At 41.4% G+C, this 14,051-nt stretch overlaps 1 protein-coding gene across 1 annotated transcript in view; it reads right to left on the bottom strand.

Annotated features, from left to right (window-relative positions):
• Nucleotides 1-293: 293 nt before the first annotated feature.
• The window catches only part of ANP32E (acidic nuclear phosphoprotein 32 family member E), a 28,034-nt gene continuing 14,276 nt past the window's right edge, over nt 294-14,051 (bottom strand). The window contains exons 3-7 of the mRNA XM_033924515.1: nt 8,826-8,948; nt 8,135-8,303; nt 5,155-5,285; nt 1,886-1,952; nt 294-1,484 (exon numbers count right to left, since the gene is read on the bottom strand). Of these exons, the coding sequence (XP_033780406.1) occupies nt 1,411-1,484; nt 1,886-1,952; nt 5,155-5,285; nt 8,135-8,303; nt 8,826-8,948 (564 nt within the window). The 3' untranslated portion in view covers nt 294-1,410. The remainder of the gene's footprint in view (nt 1,485-1,885; nt 1,953-5,154; nt 5,286-8,134; nt 8,304-8,825; nt 8,949-14,051) is intronic.

Genomic DNA, 14,051 nt, shown 5'->3' with positions numbered 1-14,051 from the left:
TTCAGGAACAAGCCAGGTCTCCCACCATGTTATTTGTAGTTTTACCATATTCACAATTGTTTTTAATAGAAAACAGCGAACAACATATGAAAAAGTTATTTGTGGTTTTTCTATATTTGTGGTTCTGTTAATCCCCTATCATAGCGAATACGGAGGGAGAAGTGTTGCTTCCTACAGATCCCTGGTGGGAGGAGGTAAACAACCCACTGGGCCCCACGTATGTTTGTGTGTGTGAGAGAGAGAGTGTGATAGCAAACATTTAGTAAAATGTATTCATTCATACACAAAACATGGGAATTACAAAAAAATATTTATATATAATTTATAGTTCAAATGTCACATCAAGTCTCTAATTTTTAATACACTCATTTCTAAAATTTAAAAACATTTTTTATATCAAGCCATTTCCAAGTCATTTGACAGCTAGCTGCCTGTTACATTCCTTTAAAACACCTTTAAAAAGTTGGTTGTAACTAGGGATGAGAGTTTATCAGGGATGCATGTTTAAATTCACAAGTAAATAATTTCTAAGATCCTTAAGCAAGTGGCACAGGTTCTCAGTTCTGGTACTCAACACTGTTTGAAATTTTTTTTTTTTTTTTTTGCAGGTGTATGGAGGGTATGTCCATATATTCTACAAGCTCCAGTGTACAGTATTGTGTCAAAGTAAAATTTGGAGAAGACACAGGAATTTTAAGGAGTTCATCTAAGGTAAGTCCATTTACCAATGTGACATCATTGATGAAGTCCAAGCCCTAGCTGGGTTTTAGAACTATATTTATAAAGATATAACTATACATGTGTATATGTATATGCATATAGTTATAAACTAAACAAAACCATCGGCTGATAGCTCTGCTTACAGGGCTAAGCAACACCACCACCCCAACTAAAAAAAAAGTTTACAATTTACATAAGTTATCAATCTGGTCTCACAAGGAGGAACTGTGTTAAATGCTATACACAAATATCAGAACTTTACAATTTAAAAGAGGGGGAAAAAGGGACTAGATAGATCTGGCTCTATCACCATACATAAATCTTGATACATGTTTATAAATAAGTACAGAAATTTGAAAAGCTGAACAATGTAGGATTTTTTTTTTGGAGCAATGAGCTATAATTGCAAGAAGCAACATAAGTGAACTAATTATTAAAATGCATATATTAAACTCAAAATAAAATTCTGGAGCAACACAGTTTCAGCAATTAAAAGGGAAGATGGTCTTTTCCACAAACATGACCTGTAACAGGTTATTACAATTTATTTGGAATGACAAAAGGGCAGAAGTTTGTAAAACCACACCTTTCCTATAAAAAAAATTTTAACATTTCATCTTCGATAAGGACATCTATGGTACACGAAGAAACATGATCACTATTGCAAGTCTGGGTTCTGGTCCTAGGCCTTCAATCATCATCCTCATCCCCTTCATCTTCTGGGTCCCGTTTCCTTTTTTCACCTTGGACACCTTCCTCTGTTTCTGAGCCAAAATTGGGGGGGGGGGGGAGAAAAAAAATGTATAAGTGACCTGGCATGCATGAGCACATAAGTGTAAAAAGAGGCCTGGAATTAATGCTACTCAATTTGGATAATCACAAGTATTCCAATTACCGTATATACTAGAATATAAGTTGATCCAAGTATAAGATGAGGTACCCCCTCTCCCCACCCCAATAAAAGGTTGACTCAGATATAAGACTGGGGTGGGGGGAAGGTTAATATTCATGTGCCCTGTCCCCTCCCCTGCCAGGCACTGCACTCAGCCCCCCTCCCTCACAAACTCTACATCCAGCCCCCTCCCTCCCTGCCCCGTGAACTAATGCATAACTTACTTATATTGTGTTAACAGCATAATAATAAAATGAAGAAAAAAAAAACTACCTTCCTCCTCTTCTTCTTCCTCCTCATCTCCTCCCTCTTCAACATAATCATCATCATCCTCTTCATCCTTCAAAACACAAAGATCACATCTGAAATGATGCTGTATTTTATTCTTAACCAAACAGGAGAAACACCTAAAGTGAGTTTCAGTACTCGGAAGATTGCCTTTAGTGAGAGACAAGGCAGGTTTTCAGAGACTTCGTTTGTTTAAGACAGGCCATACTACATTTTTACTGTAAGGATTATGACCGTTCTCTAGGTTACACACACAATGCACAGCTGATAAAGCGCAGACATTTCTGAAACACATTTGTGTCTAGTCAACTGAGATTGAATAAAGCATCACAGCACTTTTGCTCATCTTCACTGTATTTTATTCTTAAACATACTATAAGAATAGGAATTACTTTCTATGGTCCTGTCAGGGCTAGTCTGATTTTCAGTGTAACCAAAGCAAAATTAATCCAGTTCTTAAACCAAACAATGCAAAAATATACCCAATACAAATTCACTGTTATTGAGAATAGATGTAAATTGAAAAAAGATGTATAGTCGTACTGCTTCCTATTGGAGATGTTGTGGACATGATGGGGATTTTTGGCATATCTGCTGGTCATGCCCCCGACTACAAGCCTTCTGGCAGGAAATTAGGTGTCTTCTGGTGCATCTTACGCTAAAGCTTTTTGCTCAATGTTCTGGTCCCTGGATATAATGGCTGAACAAAAACTTGCAGCTTGTGTATTTATTTTGGTTTGACTGGCACTTGCTAAGGGCTGGCATTTGGATATTGTCCCAGATGTACACTGGATTTTGAACGGACTATCTTCAAATGATGTCTACATTGGCGGTATTACACCATAATACTTTGCAGTCCTATCATAAAATCTGGGACCGTTACACTGTCCGGAGAGAATTTCATTAGGAACACTTGTTTGTTACTAGAGAATTTATCTCCCTTGGGCTTGTTGCTATCTGAAGGAAGGGGAGATGGAGGGAGGGCAGGGGTTATTATTGTATTTTGATAGAATCCTGTGCTAGGCATGGTGCCTGCGTTTTTGTTCCTGTTTGGGTATATGTGATACGAGATCTTTGTATGTTGGCAGTTCATATTCTTTAATAAAAATAGATGCTAAAAAAAAATTCACTGTGGATAATTCTGAAAGTGAAACTTGTCTGCAGTACCTGAGGACTAGAAATGAATACAACTGTCCTGTAGTTCATTACCTAGCTATAACCACCATTTCTAAAGAAAGTATTTTTGAAAGATTGCTTTCCTTAGCGTCACCAACAACTCAGTCCAGAACTTGTGGGTCAGTAGGTAGGGAGAGTAAAGAATTGTACTCTTGACTGTGGAGGTACTCCAATTCATCTCATTCTTCAGCAGATGGTTCCCTAGGCAGCTCCTGGTCCAATTTTCTGGATCCAGTTGAGCAGATGGGTAAAGGCCTATTGATTAGCCTTTTTGGAGGTACACTCCCCAACCCATCACCCCACTTTCTTCCTGCATCCTTATTAAAAGCAGAAACACACACACAAAAGGTGTATTATTGCCCATCTTCTGGCCAACATAACATATGTCGCAAAACTCTCAGTGCATCTCTCATCCTGTCAGTACCCAGAGAAGCTTTCCATGCAGATGAGTCTCAGGTTTGTCATCTCCTCAGCACCTTGTGCTCCTTTCAATAGTTGGCAGGCAGCTGAGACTTTTAAGAGGCACCCCCTACGGTGGAGTTTAATATGCAGTATCAGTGCGATGTTCCTCTTGCTTTATTTCCTCACAAAAGAAATCCAGCTCCTTGGCACTGCTAGCAAGTAGTTCAGGCATTGTGGGTGCAACTTGAATTTACAGCGATACGCTTCTCATTCTCCACAGGAGAGTGTCTGTGGCTTCTACAAGAGTGCAGGAGCAACAATTTATCTTCAGCTCCTGCCTATCTCTCACAGACACACTTCCTGCCCTTCAGCAACTGACTTTGCGAATTGCCCCTAAATCTGTGCAAATTTATTGAATCCACAATTGGCACTGGGAACGGTATTTCTGACGACTCCATAATACACTTCTCCCTCGTCATTCGTGGGGGATACGGGCAGAGCCGGACCGCGAATGCCAAAAAAACCGCGATTATCCGGTTCTGACCCACCCCCACCTCCCTGCCTTACCTGGTGGTCTAGAGGGCTTTCGGGGCAGGAGTGATCTTCCTACGCTCCTGCCCCGTGCAGCCGAAAGCCTGAAGTCATAATGCCGTTGTACAGGGCCATGGTGAGACCTCATCTGGAGTACTGTGTGCAATTCTGGAGGCCACATTACAGTAAAGATGTGTGCAGAATTGAATCGGTTCAACGGACGGCCACCAGGATGATCTCGGGGCTCAAGGGTCTCTCGTACGAAGAGAGACAGAACAAATTGCAGCTCTACACTCTTGAGGAACGTAGGAAGAGGGGAGACATGATCGAAACATTTAAGTACGTCACGGGACGTGTCGAAGTGGAAGATGATATTTTCTTTCTCAAGGGACCCTCGGCCACAAGAGGGCACCCGCTCAAACTCAGGGGGCGGAAAATTTCATGGCGACACCAGAAAGTATTTCTTCACAGAGAGAGTGGTTGATCATTGGAACAAGCTTCCAGTGCAGGTGATCGAGGCAGACAGCGTGCTAGACTTTAAGAATAAATGGGATACCCATGTGGGATCCCTACGAGGGTCAAGATAAGGAAATTGGGTCATTAGGGCATAGACAGGGGGTGGGTAAGCAGAGTGGGCAGACTTGATGGGCTGTAGCCCTTTTCTGCCGTCATCTTCTATGTTTCTATGACATCAGGAAATGGCTGTAGAGAGTTCCCGACGTATTTTAAAATAAGTAAATAGTAAATTGGAGCAGCTACATGGTCCACTATATTGCGGTATGTGATTCTTTATGTTTTTCTCCACCTGCTGGAAGATGGACATAATCCACAAGTTCTGGACTGATCTGTTGAGACTAAATACTGTACAGAAAATGAGCAGTTGAGATCTAAATTTTCCTTTACTAGCTGTGAAACTTTTTAAATCTTAACATAAATATAGCAGTTACTATTAACATGCTAAGACATCAACTGTGTGCTTGCATCAACCCAAATCACCAGAGACCTGGGCTCAGGAAAGGAAAGGAAATTCTAGCATCAAAATTGCTACATTAGAGAAGGATTAACACCATTTTCTCAAATGTCAAACGTCTTGAACCTCAAAACACAAGAAACATGCATTCATTACCAATAGGACAGATTTTTACCTGAATTCCTTCTTTCATCAAATATGAAAGGCCTACTTCCTCCTCTTCCTCCTCCTCCTCTTCCTCCCCTAAATCAGACGCTTCTTCATCATATTCTCCTGGTGGACCAGCTTCATCCTCGTCTTCGTCATCTGAAATGCACATACTGCAGGATTAGCTGTCTTGTTTTTAAACAAATCCTTAGCATTTTACAGAAATAGACAACCAATCTGAAAGGGATTTTGTGGAATTCTTGTTACTTTGTAAGTTGCTAAATATTCAAATATTTCTTTGCAGACAAAAAAAAATCTTTGCAGCCAAGACATGGACCCCAATAGGGTCTGACACACCATACAAAGAAGCTGCAACAAGGTAAACCACCTAAGTAAATAGTTTATGCATTGCTTTTCATCCAAACCAGTTAGATCCAAGTGCCCTCCAACCAGAAGATGAGTTTAATGTCATCTTAGATGGGACCTGAGCAAACATCAGCTCTCTAGTATTCTGCCTCTAGCAGATGGTAAGCAGACATGTATGTTGCCGATAGAGAGCTAGAGCGAAACTAACTTAACTAACTCACTCTACTACTGCAGCTGAGATCAAGGGCCAAGCAGGGAAGCTTCCATAGCCACTTCAGGAACTCTCTCTCCAGCTATGGGTATCAAGAAGCAGGTATCCTCCCATACATACATTCTATTCCTCCTTTACCAAGAACTGCTGAGTCAGAGATGAGGGGCCAAGAAAAATTTGGAAAAGAATGAAAGTTACAAATTTCTGCCAAGGACTTGATAAGCAAGAGGCAGGCAGAGTGGACAGCCACAATTAGAGAGTGTTGGAATAAGACCAAAAAATCAGGCACTATTGAGGCTGACTGAGCAAACTTCGTACTGCAGCCTGCTGCTACTTATGAGAATAAAGCACCAAGATAGATCGAAAGGTTAAAACTGAAATTTTACAAAACTTATCATATTCCCATCTCTTGACTGGTTTTCAATCTAAGGAAACCAGCTCTGTTTAGCTTTTAAAGAGATGTAACCTTTCCAATTATATCATCCTTTTAAAGACAGAGACCAGAACTGGTCACATCAGTGACTTAAACAGTTTTGTTATTCATCCCTTTTCAGATAATTCTAAATGTTGCTTTTTGGCAGCTGTAGTCCTTTATCCACAAAGACACCAAAATTGTTTTCTTGGGTGGTGATTACTAAAGCCAAACCTAACATTTCATCCCTATAGTTGGGATTAATTTTCTCCTAAGTGCCTCACTTTATACTGGCCCATATTAAATTTCAGCAGCGTGCCTGATTTTAAAGCCAAATGGGATAGACACGTGGGATCTATTCACAGAGAAAGGTAGGGGAGGGTCATTAGGGTGGGCAGACTAGATGGGCCATGGCCCTTATCTGCCGTCTATTTCTATGTTTCTATTTAAATACTTAGTCTCAATCTCACAAGATCCTCAATCCTCTTTTTTTAAATCTTTTAACCAAACAGCACAATCATCTGCTTAAAATCTGATCATTCCCTTTGTGACTACCTTTTTTTTTTTTTTTTTTTACATTTATGGTTTTCTTTTAACCACCTTACTGGCTAAAAGTTATCTGAAGAGATTTTTAAAAAAGCAAGCCAAATATAAACTCTCCCCCTTCTAAATATCAGCAAAGCACAGTTACTTATCAATATGGTGTTAATCCTAGGACAGCAGGCAAATATTCTCACATGTGGGTGACATCATCAACGGAGCCCTGGTACAGACAGTGAAAAATGTAGTATCACTAAACTTTAGCAAGCTTTTAGACTGGCCGATGTTTGAACATATACTGAAACCTTCGGCCCAGAGATTAAGTTTGTTAAAAAATTTAAATGGGAAGGCAACTTGATGGAGAAAAAAAAGATATACATCTTCACTCCGTGGAAAACAAAAAACTGACGACCTTGTGAGCTGGCATCAGGCGGGAAGGCACTTGTGCATGCCCGGTGCAGGCAGTCTAAAAGCTTGCTAAAGCTTAAAATGATACTATACCTTTCATTGTCCATACCGGGGCTCTGTGGATGACGTCACCCACATGCGAGAATATGCTGCCTGCTTTTCCAAGGATAATATAAAGCTTTGAAGCAAGGCATTAACTGTTTTCCATTTAGAAAATGGATTAAGACCTCCTCCTCATATCCTTCCTTTTAGCTATTTCCAAATCAATACTAGGATATTCTGCCTCCAACTCCATGACAATTTCCCAAATCTCTTAAGAGGGGTTTTGTCAAACGCCTACTGAAAATCTACACACACACTACATCAACTAACTTATCTTGCTTCACATTTATTTCTGCATTGAAAAAAAAAACCACACACACACACCGAAATAAACCCTTACAAATTGATAAAGCAAGACTTTGCTAAACCAACATTTAACTTATTTCCATCAACCCATCTCTTTATGGTCAGTAATTTTATTTTTTTCAGAATATCTTCTATTTTAACACCAGCCTCTGGCCCATTGAACTATAGTAGGCTTGGGCCAAAACCCAGTCCTCCAAGAGCTTTGAACTGGCCCTCTGAAGCTCAGGATTTCTGAAAGCTTGAACTGTTTGATTCCGGAAGTTTGGGTTGGTTTTGTGGTTTCAACTGTTGCCAGACTTGAAACTGCAAGACCAACCTGTACTTCCAGCACAATGCCCAAGCTCACAGACAGCAGAGGATGAAGGTACATGAGAGAAAAACCGAGTGCTCTCGGAGTGCATAAGTGGTCAATCTGCATGCCAGTTCATGCATGCGCACATGTATTTTGTCCCTCTGAATATTACAAAATATAAAATGAGAAAAAGATTAACAAGCCTGGTCTATAGGTTCCCATAACACCGCTGAAGCCAGATGGTCATTAGATGCCTAAAACCTTCTTTTAAGGCACTCAAATCCTGGCAATCAGTAAGAACTTAAGCACGGCCTTTACATATAACTTTGACCCATGAAAACTTTTTCCGCATGCCAAAACTTAAAGGTTACCATCATCCTCTTCGTCCTCTTCAGAGTCAGGTGCTTCATTGTCCTCCTGATCGAAGCCATCAAGGAAGGTGATTTGGGAAAGCAAGTCAAATACACTTTCTCGGTAATCTTCCAGGTTTGTGATGTCACAGTTAAACAAGTCAAGGCTCTTCAGGTTTTTAAGATTTTGCTGAAAAGGCAACAGGCAGTTATTTCCTCCTGAAACGTGGCTGAACAGAGCAAAACTGCACCAAAACAAATGAAAAGTTAAGCTGCATCTCAAAGTGGACAGGCTTCTGTGACAACTACAGTACTCCCATCTCTACAGCATTTAATCATCCAAGGTTTATCAGTTATAAATGTCATAAGTCTCAAATATCATCCTTGGTTCCTTATTCATTATGTTTTTATGAAATCTATAGCCATACACATGCTTGTTTGTTTCTTGATAAATTATGTGCAACAAATATTAAAATCATCATAAAACAATCCCTTCCAGTTACTTAATCGGGAAATGTCTGACTGAAGAAATAGTTTTCTAAAAGACAGTGACTGAATTTAAAAGCTCATCTTAACTCCTGGCTGCTTCTGTGCCCTAGACCAGGAGGTTTCCAACATGTCTACCATCTTCCTGCAGTTGCTGCCGCCGCTACCACAGACCTGTTATCACTTCAAATGATATCTTGCAGTACTACATCAAAATGATACTCACAAGGGCTTCCACTGTACTGAGATCTTTGATTTTGTTGCCACTTAGGTTGAGGTATGTGAGGTTCGGACACTTTTCTGCTAGGATCTCCAGTCCTCCGGAGATGCTGTTATCACTCAGCTCTAACTACAAGCAAAGGAAAAATAAAGTAAAGCAAACAAGGGAAACGTGTACCCCCGCACACAGAATTTCTGGGCTCCCAGCAGCCTCTGACATACAGCAGAAGCCTGCAAGTCAATCTTTGCATGCTAAAATAAAAAAGAATGCTACAGGAACTAGGAGCAGAGACTTAAATGACTGATTTTGGGGAAAAAAATGAAACTATTTTGAAAGGAGCACACACACTAGTGTTATTGCAGGTTACCAAATTACTAGAGATGTTAGGGATAATCGAATTATAATCACCTCCCTGTACAATATAACAAACTCACGGAGATGCAATTAATATATTTAGTTTGCATTTTATCACATCTCCTTGAGTTTTCTTAAATTGCAGGTTATCACCTATAACATTCAGCCATGCTTTTTTAATTTTTAAATATATTTCATACTTTTGAAAACAGCAGCTAACATTTCTTCAGGTCTTCTTAGCATAGCTGGGAAAGGGCTTGTCGAAACCTAACGCCTCACTCTGCATAGATTTAGGCTCCTTACCTTATTGCATGTAGTACAAAGTACAACAAAGCTGCATACTGTACTAGGATAGAAAATCAGTGAAATGGATTTCCAAAAGTTGTACATGTAACTACAAACGCTTTGAACTGCAAATCAAACTTCAGATTACTTGGACAGTTTCCTCCAGCTCAGCAGGGCTTAAATTTGATGGGTGGGGGGGAAGGAAGCCTGGAACATAGTTCCACCATTTATTTCCAGACTACAGAAAAACAAGGGTATTCTGTTCTAGTCACTTCCTTCCAAGCTGCGTGTGGGGAAGATCATGAAGGGCAAACCTACAAGATCATGAAGGGCATAGAGAAAGTAGAGAGAGATAGATTCTTCAAAATTTCAAGACAAAAAAGAACAAGAGGGCATTCGGAAAAATTGGTAGGGGATAGATTCAAAACAAATGCTAGGAAGTTTTTCTTTACTCAACGGGTGGTGGATACCTGGAATGCGCTTCCAGAGGACGTAATAGGGCAGAGTACGGTAATGGGGTTTAAGAAAGGATTGGACAATTTTCTGTTGAAAAAGGGGATAGAGGGGTATAGATAGAGGATTGCTGCACAGGTCCTGGACCTGTTGGGCCGCCGCGTGAGCGGACTGCTGGGCGCGATGGACCTCGGGTCTGACCCAGCAGAGGCATTGCTTATGTTCTTATGTTCTTAAGAGAAGGGTAGGTGTGAGCCTGAAGCAAAGCAGAGAACAGTTATTATAACCCCTAATCCATCCCCTCTTCACCTATTCCTGCTCTTGGCCCATCCAAGCTCCACAATTCTTCCTCCTTTTTATCTGCAAATTAAGCCCTGCAGCTCAATCAGAACCAGGGTTGGATGTGATATAAGCTTTCATTCACAAGTGCCCAAGACTCCCCCCCCTCCTCTTTTAGGGCATTTCTTACAGTAATTGACTTAACCAACAGACCACGCACTAGAGCTACAAAGAGATTAGGTTCTTAACTTGCTAATATCTGTTCTAGTAGATAGGCATGTCATTCAGGACAAGGTTATATCCCAGTGCTTGTGAGCCTTGCAGAAGGAATTCACTCCAGATTTTTTCCAAATCCCTCCTACTTCACAAAGGGCTCTGCTGCCCCCTACAGTTGATCTTGTCCTCTTCTCAGACTGCTCTATTACTAACTTCTCTGCCTTAAAACTCTTCCCCTCTCTGACCATGATCTCATAACCTTCATGACTTATCACCCTGCCCCCTCAAAAATTTCAGTCAGTCCACAGGGCCGGAACATGCATCGGGCCCGAGACAGTGTTCTTCAGCTGCCAGTCTGCGGTGTGATCGATGCGGCATTATCTTCGGGCCAGCTCCCTCTTCCTCACTACCGCAATGTACGAAGCCGTGGGCAGTGGCTCCTACACGCGTCCTGCGCCTGAACCCTTCTCTCTGAAGTCGCAACGTCAGAGGGAAGGCTTCCGGATGAGGCATGGGACACCGCTGCCCGTGCCTTTGTGCACTGCGTCAGTGAGGAAGAGGGAGCCGCCTGAAGATAATACCGGGGTGGCATAAAACAGCCAGGTGGGAGCCAGAAGTTAAGGCACCGCATGGAGGGAGGGAGACAACAAAAGTAGGGGGGAATGATTTTATTTTTGAATTTACTGATTGATTTGTGTCAATTTTTAGACTTTTCATCTGCTGTCTATATTTTGCACTGTTCAGGAAGAAATGCATTTGTTTCTTTTTCTCAGGAGTTGTACTGCCATGCAGAGCCTTTCATCTTAGGGTGTGTTTGTATATATTAGTACTTTTCATTTTTGGTCCTGTATTTGCATAGGGGTTATCTGTGTTCAGTCCACAAAATAATTATTTTATTTCTGCCGGTCCATAGGTGTCAAAAGGTTGAAGAACACTGCTGTAGATAACCGCCTGATCATTGAAATGCTGTCTTCACTTGGGTTTCAGGACAGTTATTTCATGGTTTTCGTCCTATCTTTCCAGTTGCACCTTTAACGTAAGCTCTGGAGGATCCTCCTCTGCTGCCTTTCCACTATTGGTCAGCATACCTTAGGGATCTGCCCTGGGACTACTTTGCTCCATCTACACTTCTCTTTGTGCTCTAATTTCATCCCACGGGTTACAGTACCACCTCTATGCTGATGACAAATCAGAGAACAGGATATTGGGCTTGATGGACCTTTGGTTCCAGTATGACAATTCTTGTTCTTAAATTTATCTCTCCATGCCTGAAATTTCTATGGGAATCCAGGTCCGAGTCTGAGCCTGCCTCCCTGATGTTGCTACCTGAATGTCTTGCCACCATCTAAAATTAAACATGGCCGGTGTCCAAGGCGGCGGCGTGACTGGTGTGTAGCTGGCGAGTCTCTGTCTTTTTTTCCTGTACAAGATGCTGCATACCAAAAGAAAGTGTTTAGTTTGATCTGTTCCCTCACTGGCCGAACATCTACGCTTTTGCGACAGACTCTGCTGGATTTCACTTCTAGAACTCCTCTCCCGGCTGGAACGTGAGGCTCTTTGGAGCTGGCATCTCGGGACTTGGGCGTCTCCCTAGAGCTGGAAGTTTCTCTCTCACCTCCTGACCCGGTAGTTCCTCTATGCCCTGCAGCTGGCTCGTCTATGCTGGAGAGAGGCCCCGACACCGAGGTGGCTACGGGAGTTACCTCCAGAGGGGAGCAGGACGGGAACGTGTTGCGATTAAGGGTAGAAGATAGAGTCTTGACTCTCTCGACCCCCCCCCCCCCTTGGAGGTGACCCTGCTTGATGTATGGAAAGCGATCCAGAGGATGGATGGAACACTATGAAAACCAATGGAGGAAACATCTTCCTTGGTGAATAAGGTAGACGCTATCGAAAACAGTTGCAGAAACAAAAAGGAGAATGAAATTAAGTTTCAAGCAACAAATGAAGAAATAATTGCTCTTAAAGCTGTTTTGATAAAAGCTCTTAAAAGCTGTTTTGATAAAAGATAAACTTTTGGTGCCTAAGAAAATAGAGCAACTAGAGAATTACAACAGACGATTAAACTTAAGACTCTTAAATTTCCCAAGGGTATTGAAGATTTCTTCAGTTGAATTGTTTAAGAACTATTTAGTTCAAATCTTGGGTTTTGCTCCCTAACTTATTCCTCCTTTGAATTAGATTATTTACTTGGTGCCACTAAGAAATTAGGGAGCGAAACACCAGGACTAAATCAAGGGCTTTTGCCTCAACCGCTTGTCTTGGGAAATATCTCAGAAATTTTGGAAACATAAGAACATAAGCAGTGCCTCCGCCGGGTCAGACCATAGGTCCATCCTGCCCGGCAGTCCGCTCCCGCGGCAGCCCAAACAGGTCACGACCTGTCTGTATCACCAGAAGGGGCTCCCTTGCCACCTTGGTTTCACATTGAAGTCCTATCTTCCCATCGAAGTCCTAATCCTCCGGTCTTGCACATGCACGACCTGGTTGGGTCTATTACAAAAATTGAGGAAAGAGCTACCCTGCTCATCTCATTTGTGTTTCAGCAAGATTTCGTAAAGCTAAAGCTCCTTTTATGGGACAGCGTATCTGGATTTACCCCGATGTTAATAAAGAGACACAAGAAAGGAGAAAATTATATCTAGTAATGAGGCAAGAAGTGAAAGATCTTGGAGCCACTTTCCAATCTGTTTATCCTTGTAAATGCCTCATGGGGACGAAACATACTTTTTTTGTTCCAGAACATCTTAGGAGTTTTCTAGACTTGAAAAAGATCATCAGGGAGTAAACGGGTGTTATAGTATATAAGAGGAGTTATCCGTTAAAGCCATTTCCTTTTTCTTATTATTACTTGATGTTTAAATTTCTAGTCCCATTAGGTGGACTCCCCCCCATTGGTTTATTTGGGGTCTAAGAAGAAGTTGTATTGTTACAACATTATTTGTAAAATTTTCCTTTCGTGTTTCTTTAACAAGTGTAAAATGCTTGCTATTATTTTCAAATGATTAAATAAATAAATAAAATTAAACATGAACTCCTCACCTTTCCTCCTAAATCCTTCCCCCATTCACTATTGTGGTGGCTAACACCCTCATCACCCCTGTCTCGTCAGCTTGCAACCTCAGGGTCATATTTGATTGTCGCTTTCCTCCTCTCATATCCAACAGACTGCCCAAACTTGTCATTTCTTTCTCTATAATAGTGCTAAAAGCTGTCCTTTCCTTTCTGAGCTTGCTGCCTCTACAGTAGATTTCTTTTGCGACATCACTCCTGGTATCAGCTCAAATTTTATCACATTATGATCACTGTTTCCCAGTGGACCCAACACAGTTAATGCCTGTACTATGCCTTGCATTCCACTAAAGATCAAATCTAAAATAGCTCCCCTCTTTTCGGTTCCAGGACCAGTTGCTGCAAGAAGCAGTCATTTATGACGTCTAGGAATTCTGCCTCCCTAGCACTCCTTGATGTAACATTTAACCAGTCAATTTCAGGGTAATTGAAATTGCCCATTATTGTACAACTGCCCAATTCTCCAGCATTCCTAACCTCTGAAAACATTTCTTCGTCTGCTCATTTTGTCTTCCCTTCACACATGGAATTTCTATCCATATGGATTCCACATTGCTATCTGTTTCATGCAGA

The sequence above is a fragment of the Geotrypetes seraphini genome, chromosome 16 (assembly GCF_902459505.1).
Source record: "Geotrypetes seraphini chromosome 16, aGeoSer1.1, whole genome shotgun sequence".
Classification (NCBI taxonomy): domain Eukaryota; kingdom Metazoa; phylum Chordata; class Amphibia; order Gymnophiona; family Dermophiidae; genus Geotrypetes; species Geotrypetes seraphini.
The sequence above is the reverse complement of the archived record's forward strand: the minus strand, read 5'-3'. Positions and strand labels throughout refer to the sequence as shown.